Source organism: Thunnus thynnus, chromosome 10 (genome assembly GCF_963924715.1).
Source record: "Thunnus thynnus chromosome 10, fThuThy2.1, whole genome shotgun sequence".
In the NCBI taxonomy this organism is placed as follows: Eukaryota; Metazoa; Chordata; class Actinopteri; order Scombriformes; family Scombridae; genus Thunnus; species Thunnus thynnus.
This window is the reverse complement of record NC_089526.1, coordinates 29192453-29211103: the sequence shown is the minus strand read 5'-3', so window position 1 is coordinate 29211103 and position 18651 is coordinate 29192453. Positions and strand designations below refer to the sequence as shown.

Below are 18651 nucleotides of genomic sequence, written 5' to 3'. Positions count from 1 at the left end.
ATGTTGGTTTTCTAACAAGTTTTACTTTCTATGTTTAAGAGTTTCCACATCTTACATCTGGCAATTTCGTGAGTACAAGTTTTGATTATTGACATTTCATGATTCTTCAGGCTGTGATGAGTTTGGTTTTAGCAGAATTCCATAATTTGCTTCCTTAAATGGATACTCCTTAGACTAATCATGTCATTATCTACATGCAGGAGAATTTTCTGGCCTCTGATGATGTATTGGCTCACTTCTTCAATGATTTCTTAAGTCTGCCGGTAAAGTAGAACTAACATATAGATGTGGTATATTATTGACAAAACCAGTTGCGAGTTATTTCTCACACTGTGTTACATAGGTCTGTCTATACACATATTTAAAAAAAACCCCAATATAAATCAGTAATACGTAATGTATCCTTGTTTTTTTGCTGTCATATGTCCCCTCAGTCTTTCCCAGAGGCTTTAATGTACAAACAGGAGACTGGACAGTTTGAGGTGGTGAACGGAGCAGCTGAGTTTGTCTCAAGAAGAATCAGATCAGTACTACACCACAGCAAATCACAACTCCTTACTCATGACCCCACGGTGCTGGCCAAAAGCACTCTGATAGACAACCATTACACTGTCTGTGTAAGTAGTGAATAATATGTTTATTTGGAAATCAAAAGTTGAATTAATGTCTTTTGGAGATGAGGAGATATGTACTGTAGCTTCACAGAGTTGTTTTGAGGAATGTCTGTCTGACGGTTGCAGTGCCTGGACAGAGAGCAAGGAATTCAGTGGATCATGAAGGAAAGATTGCCCTTTTTCCTTCAAAGTGATTGCTACTATGAATACAGGTACAGTACCACAGATGCATGTACTAGTACTTTACACACATAAAGCAAATGTTATTTTACACGAGACTTTCCTTTCTGCATTTTCTGACTTCATTGTGATTATTTCATTTCTGCTACATCCATGTTTGCATACTAACACAGATTTTAAAGAATTACTTCAGTCAGTTTTCAAGGAATGCTTTTGATGGTGATTATGCAGTACTAACTTCTTGCAGTACGATGCAGAATATAGTGGTTACTGTCCAGTTTCTAGGAGTCTTTGTGACTGTGTAAAAGACCTTTGACCTACTTCCCCCTTTCTTTTAATCTGCCTAATACTTTATGCATCTTGCCAGAGGCCTCAGGGCCATATCGCAGTACAGATCAGATGATGGAGTGACCCACACTAACTTGCAACCTTCACATACAGTAGAGGCATTGATAGAGAGATAACAATCATTAAGTTAGCAAATTACATAACTGTTATGAATGTATAACAATTAATTAAGTATTAATGCTTTAAAAAACACTTGCTTATGTATACTGTGACTGGTGGTGTATCAGTTCTTTCTGATCTTTCCCAGACTAGCCAAGTTGTTGTTTCAGTGGGACCCAAACTTCATTATCCAGAGGAGGAAATGCAGCTCAGGTCAAACCACACTGTCAGCCACACAACTGTGTTTTTCCTCCCAGTTTGACAAGGAAAATAACTATGCCCTGAGGGCCCAAACATGCTTGCATGCTCAAGAGAATATTTCAGCAAAACAAGGTATATACCTGAGTTTTCCAAAGGCACGAACTGTATATGCGTCTATATATGTGTACTGTTTGATTAAATCTTGTCATGAAATTAAGCATTTCTTTCATCTGTTTACAGGTTCTTTTAGGATGCATAACGTTACATGTCTACCCTCTGGTCAGATGGGACATATCAACACAAAATGCAGTGAATCATCCAGGTGTTCCTCCAGCTGCTCTGAGCCAGAGAACTCTTCTTCCTCTTTGTCCTCTGCTTCCTTCTCCTCTAACTTTAAATGTGAGAAAACTCAGGAACTCCGAAGCCCAAAAGCAGAGTTGAGCCTCTACTTCACAGAGTCATCAGCTGCTGCTGGAGGGGAGCAACATCTTAAAGAGTCCAGTAGTCTGAATTATGAGTCTTCTGAACTACAGCTGGAGTACTTGGCTGCCAAAGTAGTTAAACAGGTGCTTAAAGATGCAGTGGTCATGGTGGATGGACAGAGACGAGCAAACACTAGAGACCTGACAAATTGTACCACAGACAGATCCAGTGAATGTAAAGGTTGTCAGTATTCAGCTGATGAGGACAGAGAAAGATTGGAGGGGAAGAAAGAGAAAGTTCAAGAAGCCAAGAGGGGGAGTGGACGGGAAGAAAAGGCAGAATGGGACAAGAAGAATAGGGAGGTGGGGAGTAGGGGCACAGACCAGGAAACTGTGCTTGATATGTGTTGCCATGGTACCTGTTACCATGACAATAGACCAGGCTTGGATGAGTTCATGGAGTTTTTGCGAGGAACACCAGGAGAGAAGCTGCTTAATCTCTGGATGGATATAGAGAGACTGAAAGCTACACAGCACAGGGAGCGGAAGAACAGGTGAACATATCAACACTATGAGACAAACTTTTTCTTAGTGTATGATTATGATTATTATATCATGTGTGCAAAAGGGTAATAAATTAAACTTGGTCTTTTTGTTAGTGGACAGAAGCAGAGCGAACTGTACTATCAGAGAAGGTTTGATATAGAATTCAGGCAAGAAAAAACTAAAATGCTTGTCTTTTTAGAAATGTAATGAATGTAATGAAGTATCGGATGTGATGTAATGTGGTATGTGGATCAGGTATTTGGTCCTGATGAGGAGCCGGTACCTGCTGAGCAGCAGCCAGAGCTGTCTGAATGTGGAGCTGCTTTCCAGACTGGGACTGACTACCTCCCCCTGCTGGACAGAAGATAAACTGCACTCAGTTCAGCCCTGCCTCACTGAGTCTCTGCTGCACTACTGGTAAGACACACAATTCACACAGTATTCAGCTTCCTAATGTCAGTGTATTAGGAATTAGTGTATATCTGTGTATTTATCTCTGTGTGTAGTGTACATACATATTACTGACTACATTTACCATTAAAGTACGTTAGATCTAAACATTAACATAAGCTGAATATAACAAATATCAGAGAGTATTTTTTGCCTGTATAGTTATAAGTCCTTTCTCTCTCTCTCACCCCCACAGGGCTCCTCGGTTCTGGACATCCCAGTATATTCAGGCAGACCGTGACGACTCCCCTCATATGGGGCAGTGGACAGAGTGTTGTGTTAGCCCTCCATCACACATACAGCCCCACTGTGGCTCAATGACCCTGCCTCCCCTCTGCTCTGATATCCGGCTGCCCCGATCCCCCCGTACTGCCAGCACACAGGTAAGAGCATTATGATATGACACCATAAATAGCCCTCTGAAGCAACATGTGACATGAAATCAAAACACAGAAGCCAGCAGAGATGGAGCCATTTCTGTCTGGGTTGTGCAGAGTGTGTTAAGTGATGTGAGGTTAATTTTTCTTTACTCGTGAGTATGTTGGTGGTTATATTTTATTATTTGTTAGTTGTTATTGTTTTGTTTTTGTTTGTTTTCTTGATGGTATGTACATTTTCTCCTAAATGTGTGTTTTATCAGTTATACTCCAGCAAAAGACAACTACTGGGCAGCAGAAGAATTGAAAAGATGTTACAAGCTCTCTGTGCAGACACACGTGCTGGTTTATACTTCACACACTACTGTGAACAATCTGGAAACCAGGTACAACAGCAGCTATTGAATTTTAATGTTTGCATTTTTAGTCTGCATAGTCCATCATATTATGGATGTTATGCATATAAATAGTAGCTTACGGTACATTTAAAATATCATTTTTATCATAATATAGAGCAATAATGTCCACTTGTTATACAGATTTAATTACATGTGATGAACACAGTCCATGATGATAACTATAGTGATTCTTGTATCCTGTGTCAGCTGTGGGAGAATGCAGTTTACTTCTGGACTGACCTGCAGTGTTACCATGAGCTGTTCTACCAGGATGGGCTGGACCCCTACAGAATACAGAGAGAGGCTCAGGTCAGCACGCACACACATACACACACACACACACACACACACACACACACACACACACACATACATACATAATACAAGCATTCCCTGCACAAGAGTTAATACTAAAATGTTAACCTGTATCTGGTTCAAATACAGTATGTAAACTATAATCTAAAAACAAATCAGTAGCCATTTAACACAATCACTAACCCTGCAGTTAGCAAGCATCAAGCAAAGCTATAATGTCTGTAAATCAAAATAAAGGAGAAGGAAACATGTTTTGTCTATAACACAGAAACCCAAACATTTCTTTACAGATGAATAAAATACATAACGTTTTTGTGAAATATTTTGAGTCTGTATGTATCTATTTGCTGTTTTAGAGTGCATTTGCTGAGACATTCTTACTTAGAGTCGAGTTCAGGCCGGTTCTGCAGGCAGTCTGTTACCTTAGTGATAGGTTTTTCCTGTCACATAACACTCCTCTGAGAATAAGTTAATTTTCCTTGCACCTAAAAAAATAGCAACTAACTATTCCAGATAATAAATAGTTTGATTTTATAATTTCCCTTATTTATCGTCAAAGTCTTTGTTGCCAAGACAAACTGTGCAACATCAAACTAATTTCAAGTAATGAAAATATGGGTACATTTATGTGACTCATGTTTTCTGTGGTAAAAATAAGTTATGGCTTATTTAAAATTCTGAAATTAAGATACAGTGGAATACAATACCCAGAGAGATAAAGAGGCCTCCTCGGGAGGAATTACCAGGAAAAATAAATCACAATAAATGAAAGTTGCAGAGAACCAATGTCTAAAGCTGTATAAAAAGCAATCTGTAATCAAATACAAAGTCTTTAAAAAGGCAATAAAACAGAGAATGTTTAACATTTTCTTTCCCCTCCCTTTTACTCACACACGCGCACACCTGCTCTTGTTTGCATACTCTCTTGGCCCGCCACTCCCGTTCTCTCTGCTTCTCTCTACCCTCTTTACCCCTCAATAAGTGGAGAGATTTAAACGCCCATAAAAACAAGTGAGTCAGACCCCCCCAGCTCTGCGCCAGTCCAGTAACCCAGAACCACCCTGTCTGGCTACAGTTGGACCAGAAGAAAGCAGAGTGGTCCGGTCCAGAAAACCTCCCAGTGAAATCTATTTTCCTTCAGTTAACCTTTAGTTCACCAGAGGAATGACATGAAGCTGATCTTTCCATCGTGTCATGGCCAAGAGGGTTAAATGAGTGACATTTATGTGGTGTGATGGCAACAGTGATGAGAGATAGTGAATATTGTGTATGAGCGCACTGAACAATCGGGATGATGAAAGTGATGGCGGTTGTGAAGAGAAATGTTTCTGAAGTGATGACATTTTTATGATCTTCTCTCCTCTCCTCTCCTCTCCTCTGACATCCTGCATCTCACTCCCTGCATCTCCTCTCTCCTCACCGCCTCTCTCCTCTCCTCTCCTCTCCTCTCCTCTCCTCTCCTCTCCTCTCCTCTCATCTCCTCTCCTCTCCTCTCCTCTCATCTCCTCTCCTCTCCACTCCTCTCTTCTCCTCTCTTCTCCAGCTCCTTTACTCTACATATCTTTTCAGCTCTGCCAGGAGGAGTCTTGATGTTGATGAGGTGATCCGAAGGGACGTGTATGACCAACTGATGCCTGCTTTTGAGGAGCTGTTTGATGAGGTTGAGGAGCACACTCTGAACATCCTGCTGGAGCCCTGGACACTGCTGGTGGGCAGGGACAAGGAGTCCCTCCAGCAGGTAACCACAGTACACACACGAACCAGTCCACGTCCCTCTTTTCCACTTGAGGAAGTGGATTTCCTTGAATAAGTTTACAAGTTACAGCACATTTTGCCTGAAACTCATGAAATTATTACTATACCAAAATTTACTATTAGTTTATTGTATGTACTGAATGTCTCTGGTTGCCAACAACAAAAAAGGATACAGGCTGAACCCCAGTGAACTCAACCAGCTCTCCTCTGTCACCCCACTCGTTGTGTGGTTCAGGGCCAGCCCGCTCCAATCCTCTTCTCTTGTTGCTAACCGTTGCCAAGTCGTTCTTCATTACAATTGAGGGTCTGAGGTTAAAGGGTGTTGTTTGGTGTACAGACTGTAAAGCCCTCAAAGACAAATTTGTGATTTTTAGTGATTTTTATATAACAAAAACTAACTTGACCTGACAGTGGCCTAGTGTTTGGAAAGTTGAGGAGGAGGTGACTCTTCCACAAAAAGTTTATGTAAACAAAAGTTTATAGAAATGTCTTAAAATGTTTCTGTTGAAATTGATTTGATTAGACTTATTCATTTGAATTCAAGATTTACTTTGGCTTTACGTGTGTGTGTGTGCGCGCGTGTGTGTGTGTGTGTGCATGTTCGTGTCAAGGTGTGTGTGCAGGAGGAGGTGCGCTGCGTCTACAGTCAGGAGTACAGGGAACTCCAGAGTCTGTACGAGGAATCAGAGCGGCGACTGAATCAGGTCAGCCAGCATTCACTACTGCCACAGATTTATAAAATGCTGGTGTTCAGTTAATAGCCAATAAACACACACCTGTGAGCATAAAACAGCTAATGTAAATATGAATGTGAAAATGACGACTTTCCAGTGTTTATGCTTCACTTAGTAACAATGTTGGTTATCTGCTGTTCCAAGACTATATTACTTGGCATGAACGTGCCATTTACAATGGTGTGTTACTGCTGTTATATAGAAGAAATGATCCATGTGACTCTGTGCTTTACAGTGACTTTAGAACATCTAAAAGGCAGCACTGGGCATGATGTGATGTGGAAAAATCCCTGTTAAGACTTTTGCACCACACCTTATTTTTCTCTCTTTCTTGCCATCTCTTTTCTCTCTGTCCGTTATTCTCTCCTCTCTCCTGCTGTATCTCCTCAGCAGGTGGAGCAGTGCAGCTTCATGCTGCCTCCTTCTTCTGTTCCTACATCTATTCCGTTCTCAAAGGGCACCCGGGCTTCTGACTCTTGGTCAAACGTGTCTTCACGTTTCCAAGGTTACCGTCTAGGTTCCTTACTTCGCCACCGTCATGAGATCGGTCACTTTATGTCCTTCCTCCAGGATCACGATGCCAGGTGAGCTGTGCTGGTTTGTCCTGGTTAGACCTATATCCTCACATTATTCATCACATTATTTTGTAGGATATATACAATGCACTGAGGTTTATGTGGAAGTAACATGGATGCTCTCAACGTGTGTTCCTGCTCAGTATCCATCTGACGTGCTGGCTGGATCTGGAGCAGTACAGGAGGACTCCTCAGAGGGACAAGGCTGTCAGACAGGAGAGGTCGTCTCACATTGCGAGCAAATACCTCGACAGGAAGTACTTCTTTGGCTCTGAAAGCCCCGCCTCAGCAGAACAGCAGAATGATGTACGTCAGTCGTTCACATTTAAAAGACAGTGTGTTCAATTTTCTTGCACTTCTTTCAAATCCACAAGACAAACACACCCATTTTGGTTTAGTCACAACTCCAGTGAGTTTAAATTATTGTCAGCTTCCTGGGAAAGCATTTGGGGCAGAAACATGGTGCCCGTGACATGTCAATCCCATGATGGGATGAACTCCAGCTGAGGCTCAACATCCAGATTTGATAAACAGAGGCCGCTGTAGCTCTCACACAATTTCCCATCTCCCTTCTTCTGGCATCCTGCAGACTTCATGCTGACAGCTCTGACAGCAGGGTGTCGTTGGGGACCAGGGGATGAGAGGACATGGTTAGAATTAAAAACAAGGAGGAGGAGAGGAGTGTGGTTTGGATCCGGAAGACAAAGAAGATCAGCTCCAGTAACAATGACAGAAGGATGAAATCTCTCCTGACATTTATAGTCTGAGATTAGGTTTCTGGATTCTAGGATTACTGCAGGAGGGCATGGTATGTAGAGTTAGGATGAGTAGATGGGACATGATTTTCTTTTCTGGGACACCAGAGATCTGGAGTATTTAAAATAACAGTTATTTATGTGTGTATATATGACATACTGAGGTTTGCGCCAGTATGTCATAGTCCTGATATCAGGGTGTTCTTGTAGCTTCCTGGTTTAAGAAGAGAGACAAACAGTGAACTTGTTGATATAGATTCAACTGTGGTGCGTGACCTTTGTCATTTGTCATCCGCGTCTCATAAATACCATCAAACTGATCGTTAGAGCTGTGCATTTGAATGAGGATGCCAATTCTAGTGCTTCTAACTCTGTAGGATTGGCCCTGGCTGCCGCTCTTACATCTCAGCGTTGGTTCTCGTCTGCGTGAGCGATGTAGAGAGACTGACAGCTTTACTGCTTTGGCCCCTCACTCTTTCAATCACTCAGTCATCCAGTCACAGATTGGCCTCCTTTCATCTACTGACTCCCACTCCAGTGCCACGACTGGTTCTCATTTCTGAAGCCTGTGTGTGTGAGTGAATGCGTGCATGCTTGCCTGTGTGCATGCAGAAAGAGATGAGAGAAAATATAAAGGAGATATAAATAAGGAGACACGGCCAGATCGATGCAAGAAGACAGAAAGCAGACAGGGGAGATGAAGAGAACAGAGGGATTATGGGAATGATGGAGAGCGCAGTGGGAGTCAGGAAGGAGAGAAGTTTTCAGTCGCGTTTCCCCACTGTGGGCAGTTTTTCTCTGAGTTAGTCCACCTCATATGTTCTTCATGTGGTTTTATAGAAATCTACAGACATGTACAGTCTTTAGCGTTCATATCGAATGCATGAACACACACATGCAACCATGTGCTTCTACTGTGTCTTTAACTTTGTCTTCCTTATGTTCTGTTTCTGTGTGTGTGTGTGTGTGTGTATGTAGATATTGCGTCTTGCAGGTGGACTGGAGCGTCTGAAACTAGAGTGTCTCTCAAACCCGGTTGTTATGGAGATCCAGGACATCGTCAGGAGTCACATTGAGAAAACATGGCTGCCTGTGTTTCTGGCTACGACAGAGTTCACAGAGAGACAGAAACACACACCAAAGGTGGACATCCGGCTTCTTCCTTGTATTTATAGAGCTGATAACACACACACTGGTTGTCATATTGGAGGTGTATAGCTCTTGGATAACTATGGCTGTTAAGAGCTAGTGGCATGATTACATTTACGAATTGGTTGTCTCACAATAAAAATTTAAGGGGTACTCCAGTGATGTACTGATCCATAAAGTTGAGGTATTTAGAGAGACTGATGTCCTGACTTTTAGTCCCTGGTATGGGTCAAGCACCAAGAACGCCATCGCACTATCATACTACAAAAATACAACTTGATAGAATCTTTTGTCAGACCCTCCCTGCCCAGTAAATACTCCACAATCCTGGTACGTATCACCAGCTTTTTGTTAAACTGGCGGTCTCCAGCTTTCCAACCTGAGATAAACCTGATGATGTCATCAAGAAACAGACCAGAGCAGGAACTTTCAAACTGTAAACGTGACAAAAGAAAGTAAATTAAAAACAGTCAGTATGACGAATAAAAAAAATCTGGAGACTATTCTCCCACCATGCAAGACTCAACAGAAATAGAGGAGCTGCTCACAACTGCAAAAAATTGGATGGTGGTGAAACAGTTCCAATCCAGCTGCAAATTTTGGTTCAATCTCAGCGCTCTCATAGCGTAATTTTCGGCCGCAGCAGGCAGCTGTTTCCAGAGAAAAAGCTCTAAAAACCCACTGTACACCACTTGCTCAGCACCAAATGGCAAACAGACACAGTTATCTGTAGACTAGCTGGTGAACATAGTGGAGCATTTAGCAGCTAAAGAGCCAGATATTTCTCTCAGGAGTTGGTAGAGAGCAAAAACAGAGCTAAAAGAGAGTGAATATTTGATGTTACATTCACCAGGTGGACAGAAACACGACTCCAAATGAATAATAATGTTGCTCCATAACTGCTGGATGTGGAAATAAGCAGCTGTTTGCTAACGAGTTCAACATAACACCTTAAAAGGTGATCATATGTCAGTGTTGTGTTCAGAATTTGTTTCTGCTGCCCCCAAGTGGCAAGAAATGCAAGTTAATGCAGATTTAAGTTTAATGGCGGTGGCGTTATAAAGTCACAGTATTGCATCATTTGCTATTAGTATACAACTACTTACTATAAAGATTAGTGCATACTGTATACAGTACAGTACTGTATACTGTCACAGCCACATGACCATGTTCTTCAGGATTTTAAGTTTAGTATTAAAACAAGTGGATACAAGTTCATGTAAAGGTTAAAGACAACAGCTGACTCTTCCACAGTAGCCTACATTTAAAAACAATTCCACTTTTTTACACTAATTAATCGTAACTGAATGGATTTACAACTAAAGCACAAAGGTCAACAACAACAACATACATTATCTCTCTTTCAACTTATGTTTCTTGTTGTTCGGTATTCAGTCATTATCATACACATCCATGTATCTAATGGGCCTCCATGATGGCGTCAGCAGTGGATTCTGGGAGATTTAGCAGAGGTTAAAATCAGTAAAGAAGTCATGAAAGGTCGGACACCACCAAAAGCTTGTGAACATGATTTCTATGATGATGTCATTTCAATTTGGAAGAGCTTACAAACTAGCTGACTGTTAATAGTTGTTGCTACTTATTAACTACACATTTCTATACATACGTCCATTTACTGAGCAGGATGTTTGGTACATGCAGAAATTGTTGAATTTTGTTGGTTTTATTTAAAATGCAAATATTATTTCTTACACTGGGCTCCATTTCTTTGATTATCTGTCACAGAATTCAAAAAGTGGCGGTAATTTAGACACATTGCCAACCTTGAGTTCCTAATGTGTATAAATTGTACTCGTTTAATATCATGTAACCTTAAAGCCTTTGATTGCTGCTGTATAATGGCCTTGAGACAAGAGCAGACAGAGATAAGAAGTCAGATGCGCATTAGTGACTCTGCATTGTGAGAAACCACTGAAACGATGTCACTGTCCAGTCGCTCTCTCAGGTTGCCTCATCAAGTGGTAACACATAAACCGCATATTGCACTGCTCTGCCTCATTATGTTATCAAGTTTACTATGTTTGGTCACATGAATCCTCTCATTAAGTAATGAGAGGTAGAAGCAGTTTAGCGTTACACACTGGAGGAGGAGTGGAAGGCTGGAAAATATAGTTAAGAGGTGAAGAGGAGGACGGACGAGGTCAGGGTGGGAGAAAGATCACATCAGGGGGGTGAAGATCTCTCTAAGAGGAGATTGGAGGAATTAGAATACAGGAAATGAATAGTGAGGGGAGGTGAAAGGTAAAAAAGAGGAGACAGAGCTTCAGTTACTGCCAGTGACAGAGAGCAGGAGAGTGCAGAGCAGAGAGGTGTTCAGTATCCCTGTTTATCCTAGTTTACTCAGTTTCTGACTTTTGACCTCTGTGTGTGTGTGTGTGTGTGTGTGTGTGTGTGTGTGTGTATGTGTGTGTGGGTGTGTGTGTGTGTGTGTGTGTGGTAGCCCCAAGCAGCAGAAAGGCTCTTGCAGAACGCCTACCGTCGACGCAAGACGAGGAGAGAAGCCTGGAAGGTAAGGAGAAATCCTCTGGGGAAGCTGGATATTTTGAATGGAGAGAAATAAGGCATTTCCTGGCCTGAAAGCATGTGTGATTTAGTTCATGACTTGGCTTCAAGCACTGGCTTTGTCAAACACCATTTTGGCCCTGTGGTTAGTTTTCCCAAATTGGATCCAGGATAAATAAGATTAAAGCATCAGCCTTACTAACCTTCCTTTAATAGTCTTTGGAGTGTTTTCCATGCAGCTCTGTTCCCGTCCTCTCATCTCAGCTTCACAGCACAACACAGATATAAAACATGAACATTTCACATTTTAAGCAGGATGATTACAGGAAGGAGTTTTCATACATGATTGTGACTATCATCTTTATGATCATTATCTCATCATTGGCAAAGACCAGATTCTCTGAATAAAGGAGTGTCATTATCTCAGTTTTCTGTGAGCTAAGACTGCAGCTCATTCTGTAGGTCACAGATCATCTTTACTGCTGTTGTTCAGGAGCATACTGTATCTTCTACTGCTGTGCAAATTAATGTTTTCTGCCGGGAAAATATTCACACATAAGTAGGTGATGATGACTTTTATTGATCCCTGGGAATCCTTTGTTTCTCCTGAAGGAGTTTACTTGCAGTTAACAGCGTTGATTTTCCTTCCTGCAGGCTGAGGGCTTGTGGATGAGTTCTTCCAAAGAGATCCTGCTGTTTCGACGGATCCTCCTCAACCCCGTCACATGTATGCAGTTCCAGCACTTTGTTTCTCTGAAAGGAGACTACCTGGAGAATGATGTGCTCTTTTGGCTGGAAGTGCAGCGGTACAAGGTACAAAATGCTATAAGATGTGCTGGCAGGTCTCAGCCATCTTTGTTCTATACATTCCACTTCCACATCGTTCTTGTCTCCCTCGCCCAACTAAAACTGGATTTTTGAGGCCAATACAAATATTTGAGAGTTTAAAAAAATTCTGATGATTATATATTGCTCAATATTCTTTTTTCTTTTTTTTGACTTACACAGGGTCATTAAGGAATTTGGACCATTTATATATATCATATAATGAGACATTTTAGAGTTGAAAAATAAACCCATCAGTGCTCTCTGGTGGACAAACTATGTAATGGAGACAATGTTTCAATTGGTCGATATGCAATATAATATAATATATTAGTGATAAGATAATATTAGCTGGTTTATTGGTCTAGCCCTACTATTAACTATAAAAGGAAGTTAAAAGTAATTGAAGAAACAGTCGAGGACAAGACACATACTGTAGTGTGAAGGTATTACGAGTATGCTAACCTCTGTAGTTGTCTTCTCTCAATGCAAAAATTCCCTTTTCACTCCTCTCAATTTCAGTAATATTCCAAATATTTAAGGAGCAGTGGTAACTTGGAAATGGTTCCTATGTTGCCGTTCCTTCCTCCTCTGCTCCCTCTCTGCAGGACCTCTGTCATTCCCACAGCGATGAAACCACAATCCAGCGAAAGATCTCCACCATCATCAACTGTTTTATCAACTCGTCCATGCCACCCGCCCTGCAGATAGACATCCCTCCTGAGCAGGCTCAACACATTCTGGAGAAACGCCACGAGCTGGGCCCTTACATCTTCAGAGAGGCACAGGTAGTGTGTGTGTGTTTGTGTGTGTCTAACAGTATGGGTTGTGTTGTATTATTTACTGCATGTGTGTGATTGTTCTCTGTGTATTTAGATGTCAGTGTTCAGTGAATTGCTGAAGGTTTGGCCTGAGTTTCAAGAGCTCAGGTGCAGCGTCCAAGAGGAGCAGCTCCTTCCTCTCCTGGAGGAAAAACGAGTCAAACACAGAGCCAGGGTACGGAGACAGAGGAGAAAAGAGGAGGAGGAAGAAGAGGAAGAGGATGTGAGGAGGAGAGCCCAGGTGAGGAAAGAAAGATTAGTGAGAGTGACAAGAATGTGGTTATGCAACTTCTAATATTTCTGCAAGACTTCTAAGTAAAAGAAAATCTCTGATTGAGACAAATTAATTTTAATCGGACCTCTTTTGTGTAGGCAGAGCTGGAAAGGCAAGATTTCAGTTTTAGGGAGGATGAAGAGACGGACGAAGATGAGATGGAAGAAGAACAAGAGAGAAGAAGTGAAAAGAAGCTGTCAGGGACACAGAGCAGAGCGCTGCTGACTCCTGCACAGCCGGTAAGAAGCTGTCTGATGTTCCTAATGTTAAAACATTAAGAAGGTTGAGCTGAAGATATGTTTGCGTAGAGTGTATCCTGTAAAAGAAGCCAAACTAAATTATTCTTTGATAAGTATCTGAAAGCACAACATATTAAAATAAAGACTGCAGTGATAAAGAAAAACTCAATTACAGCATGAAGTCCAAACAAGCCATCGTTGAGACAAACCACAGACTATAAAGAAGAAACTCTATCCTCTAATTGAACCGTTTTTCTAATCATGTTTGATTTGACTAGATTTCTGGAAATGTTCCCTCAGTTGTCGTGGTCCTACTCCAAGTATATGGCAGCTCTGAAGAGAGAGGAGGTGCTGCTGAGGAGACAGAGTCAGCTGGAAGCCTCGTTCTCCGCAGTCTCAGGTGTACACACACATACACACACACACACATTCCCTTGTCTCCCAGGGCTCAGTAAAACTCCCACATCCAGCGCTTTTGACCACTCTCTGCTACTAGCCAGACTAAATGCAGGAAACCATAACACTGAAATGACATTTAGCCATTCCCACGGTAAAATCCAAGCTAAATTTCCAAGGGTCTGATATTACCTGGCACTCGAAGCCAAAGCATTGTAAAGCCGACCCCCTCCACATGTCAGAACTGTCTCATTATGTAGAACTCTGTCCAAAACAGCCACTTCAGCCTGTCCATTAAGTGTCAATGTTCTGTGCAGGAGTTAGTCCGAGCCCACACTGCATGGACGTCTAAATGAAGCATGATGCTAATGCAGAAGTTAGTTCCAGTCCATAGTGAATGAGGGTGAATGGAAATGAAGCAGAGTGCAAATAGTGTTTTAATGGGATGGTATAGAGGAGAAACACTGTTAAAGACACAGATGGAGATCATCACTGACTCCTACATGGTGGAGACATACTGAGTACAAAGACCTGAGAACTCATTGATGATTATGGAGATGGTATCAGCAGTCTTTAAGGCATAAATAACCCTTCTTATTCTCTGTAAAAAGAGCATCCGTCAATATATTCAGGGCCCGTACAAGCAGGTGCTTAACACTGTCATTCAACTGTCTCCCTTCCCTCCAGACTCCTCCTCTGACTGCAGTGTGAAGTCAGCAGGCAGTAAGCACAGCTACTGGCAGCCTTCACATCGCTCCTCCAGAACAGACAGTAAACAGTGTAACAGATACAACAGTAAGTGAACAGCAAAACACAAAGATGGAAACGCACTCAAAGCACTCAGTTTGCCTCTAAAACATAATTTGCTCTCATATTTTACTGCAGGGGGTGTAAGAGTCTGCAACATGAAATGAAACCAAAGTGTAAGAAGTCACAAGTTTGACACAAACAAATGAGTGTGACTGACTGTTACTGGAGCACAATGAGTGAAAACTGAGAGCAGAGCTGCTACTGATATCTTCATGATATTGTAGAAGTTTGAAGCTGGGTGTGTAACCATTAAACCATCTGTGATAAAGATCTAATAACTTGATCGTGATGATACCTGGCTGCAGGAGTGGTGTATGTTCATTATATATTTTCATATTTAAGAGGACTGTTTACAAGACAAATGTATCTCACTGTACTTGTAAGTTTTTCTTTTCAGTTTTTCTTACATGGTACGCAATGAATTAATAGCACATATCATTTTTAATATTTTTTTATTAAAAGGGTTCTCTATTAATATATTATCCATTTACAATAAATGCATTGGACTTAAATCTTACATAGAGCTCAGTGTTACAACAATATAAAAGGCAACAATAACAATATGTTTGCATCATGAGGGTTGGCATCAATATAAGGTTACAAAGAACAGTGTTATTGTGAAACAAGTATGTTACATCATCTATAAAAACATTTTGGTTGACAGCTGGTATCTCTAGCATCCATCAACATGTATATAATATTGCACTTAACACTGGGATGAGACACACTCACTACATGGATAATGTAAACACTGAGAGCTTATTCTGCAAAATGAAACATTACAGACTGTTGTGATAGAAATGTAAGAGATCTGAGTAACTACTGTTGGTTCTGTACTTTGTATTTCTGTCTGCAACACTGAAAATGTTTCACACTGACTGAATGAGCCCTCATTTTAAGTTAAAAGAGAAAACACTTGGTCCAAGTAGGTTGACAACTCTTACATGTTTTAGTGTTTACTACAGTATGCGCTAACTGAAATGTATAAACTTGCGTGTGTTCCTATGATTAAAATGAATTCTAATCTCTTTTCTATGATGAGTTTGTTGTTTCAGTAGAAAATATATCTTTCAAAGGCAGTTCATAAGAATTCTCTACGTCCCTAAGGCATGGATGACTTAAACATATGAAACTGTTCTTTTACCTCAACAGGTATGTTTTGCATAAATGGGTAGTTATCTTTTAAAAGCCAGAGTTCAGTGTATCCCAAGATTTTTTTTAAGGCTTAATTTAAATTGGAACAAAAACTTTGTTTTTCGTAGCATAAAGCTGATTTCGTCATATCTATCAGTCTCAGAGTCACAGATGTGTGTTACTGTGTATTAGTGGAATCCGATGCGTAAGGCTTTATTCTTCACCATTATGAACTTGCTGACAAACACCTTGGCGAAGGCGGGGTCTACCAGGTAGCAGTAAGACTTGGTGACAGAGGGCGGAGGCTCGGCTAGCGTCACTGGGGGCTGCAGCTGGAGGGAGGCAGTGGAGGGGGAAAGAAACTGGGAGGCTCGCATCACGTAATCCACCAGCCGCCGATACTGCTGCTCCGACAGACGCTCACGAACGCCGTCACCCTGAGGGAGGATAGACACATGATTACAGTACTCTGAACCCGGCTCTGGTAGTTAACCCTTCTGCAGGTGGTGTCCAATCATGTGCCATCAAGGACACATGATGGAGTGTTTTGTTAAAGAATGTTGTCATGCCAACCAAACAAAACACCAGCTGCTCCAACCAGGGAATTGGTGGATTTCATCAATATTATAATTCCTGATCAGTCAGGCTCATAGCTTACTGCCACGTTTAAGATTCAGACATTCAAGGTTGAGAACACAATGAACTGCTGAACAAATTTAATATTAAACCAACAAACCAAATGTCTTTTTAATCAACATATTCAATAAATCAATGCATATTTGGTATCAGAAAAATACTGAAAATACTAAAACATCTGTCTTTTAACTGTAGATGTGGCACATCATTTACTGACAGACTGCTCAGCCTGTCTAAGCACTTTATAAATTAGACACTGTGTAATTCGTCTTTGATTTCTGTCATGTGATCCCTGTGTGGCTCCATTACTTGCAGTTTCAGAGTCTCACCTCTGTGTCACTGGCTACTGTCTGCTGCTGTAATGTGAGGGTGAGGTGGCCCTGCTGTTCTGGCTCCTGCTGACACTCCACCTGCACAAGACACAAGGTTTAACATTCACTCCACTGCTCCACAGCTAAAGAGACATTCACTGGACTGTCACAGGAGCTGTTTTTCAGTCTGGTGATGAGATTTCTGTTGTGTGGAGTGCCTTTCTCTTTTCTTCCAGACTACTGTCAGTTACCTCAGTGATGGGGAAAGCCTGCTGCTGGGTGTCCTCACTGAGGCTGACCACAAACAGCACCTCGGAGGTGAGCAGCAGACATCCGGCATGCTCCTGACCCGACCCGCTCACTATGGTCACCTCCAGGGCCATGTGGAGCTCTGGCCGCCCCAGAGACTGGAGCATCTTCCTGTGGTCAGAGAGGAGAGCAAGCAGGGATGATGTACATTTTAAACAAGTTATAAAAACACATTTATAATTGTGCCACTGATTTAGAGGGACATAATCAGGAAATTTACATGTCATCAGATTAAAAAAGGGTTTTATTTTTTCCTGCTTGATCAACACATGTACTGTAGGTAACAATCAGATACACACCCCTTCCTGTGTGTATGGATTATGTGCATATCAACACTTCCTGTAAACACAGGACCACACAAAGTGCCCGACTAACCTCAACACACACAAACAAGTGACCATACGTGTCTGCTTACATCCTGTAATTTACATTTCTACGTGTTTCTGTGTGGTTCCTATTACACACATGTTCGACGGGGAAATATGTGTGCATGAACTGAAGCGTTCAGTCATGTTTCTCTGACGGTGTGTTTACTTTGGAAGGCAGGTGTTCAAATTGCAGAGCAGATGTTGAAGCAGCAGCAGTAGGGACAGTTTGGTTCTGTTCAGTGTTACTCTGCTCAAACAGTCTGACCCCTCAAGTGTCTGGGCTACCTGTAGTAGTAAAAATAATTGATGGACGCCTGATGGAAACCAGTTTGACTGCAATGCAGCAAGAATAAAACCACAAGGGAGCATTATCTCAGCATTCATGTATTTTTATCCTTTTTTTCATCTTCCTCTAACATTAGGACAGCATACTGCTAACCCCTCGGGTGATGACAACTAAAGTGGAATGTCTTAAAGAAATATTGTATTTAAAATTTGGCCTTTTTCCTCATGGCAGTTGACAGTCGACACTGACTGCTATTAGAAGTAAATGTTTCATAACTATGGAAACCAAACTAGATTGCGGAAAATTCATTATACAATGCCATAAATGCCTTTTCTACAGCTCTTGATAACCTTCTGGAGACACAGGCCTCTTATAAATTTTTATGATAATATTAAGTGTTCCACTGAGAGAGCATACTGGAATCTCTGGGAACACTAAGATCTGATGCTGTGCTGTAGATGCAGCTGTGCTTCTAGCTATATTTTTACGACACAGGACCCAAAGGTAACCTTCTGCTTGGCGCAACATGCAACCTTTGTAAACTCAGTTTCTCACAAGCTCCAAACCATTCCAGCACACAAAAGAAGGTGTTCCTCCTCCATCTGATGGCACAGAGAAACATCTCTGGATAGACTCAGAGTTAAACAACAAGAACAATTTCTAGCTGGCGGCTTTGGCAGAGTGCTTATAAAAACCTTTTACCATGGCTCGATGAGAACAAGGGAGGGCAGGCTGGCTACCATGTGTGTGATCAAGGTCAAACATCTTTCCAGACTTTTTTTTGGGGGGGGAAAGTGGCTA

At 41.5% G+C, this 18651-nt stretch overlaps 2 protein-coding genes across 4 annotated transcripts in view; one reads left to right on the top strand and one right to left on the bottom strand.

Moving 5' to 3' along the window:
• Positions 1-56: 56 nt before the first annotated feature.
• Positions 57-14900, top strand: LOC137190682 (regulator of G-protein signaling 22). Its single transcript, XM_067600205.1, has 21 exons — positions 57-263; positions 435-617; positions 741-826; positions 1390-1574; positions 1683-2418; positions 2666-2827; positions 3057-3243; positions 3501-3623; positions 3843-3944; positions 5494-5688; positions 6317-6409; positions 6830-7023; positions 7158-7320; positions 8748-8912; positions 11380-11448; positions 12096-12254; positions 12875-13054; positions 13143-13328; positions 13460-13600; positions 13901-14791; positions 14882-14900. Exons 1-20 carry the CDS (start codon positions 195-197, stop codon positions 14180-14182), a joined length of 3660 nt encoding a protein of 1219 aa, XP_067456306.1. The 5' UTR covers positions 57-194; the 3' UTR covers positions 14183-14791; positions 14882-14900.
• Positions 14901-15241: 341 nt separating this feature from the next.
• The window catches only part of LOC137191923 (intermembrane lipid transfer protein VPS13B-like), a 343015-nt gene continuing 339605 nt past the window's right edge, over positions 15242-18651 (bottom strand). For all 3 annotated transcript variants that reach the window (XM_067602417.1, XM_067602414.1, XM_067602415.1), the window contains exons 66-68: positions 17139-17307; positions 16906-16986; positions 15242-16377 (exon numbers count right to left, since the gene is read on the bottom strand). In XM_067602417.1, coding sequence (XP_067458518.1) covers positions 16129-16377; positions 16906-16986; positions 17139-17307 — 499 coding nt within the window. In that variant the 3' untranslated portion in view covers positions 15242-16128. The remainder of the gene's footprint in view (positions 16378-16905; positions 16987-17138; positions 17308-18651) is intronic.

What these genes read in the sequence shown, in the direction of transcription:
- LOC137190682 (XM_067600205.1), top strand. Translation starts at nt 195, where the DNA reads ATGCAGGAGAATTTTCTGGCCTCTGATGATGTATTGGCTCACTTCTTC. An exon ending in ACAACCATTACACTGTCTGT is followed by an intron (nt 618 to 740) that starts GTAAGTAGTGAA and finishes TGACGGTTGCAG; the next exon opens with TGCCTGGACAGAGAGCAAGG. An exon ending in CGAGGAGAGAAGCCTGGAAG is followed by an intron (nt 11,449 to 12,095) that starts GTAAGGAGAAAT and finishes TCCTTCCTGCAG; the next exon opens with GCTGAGGGCTTGTGGATGAG.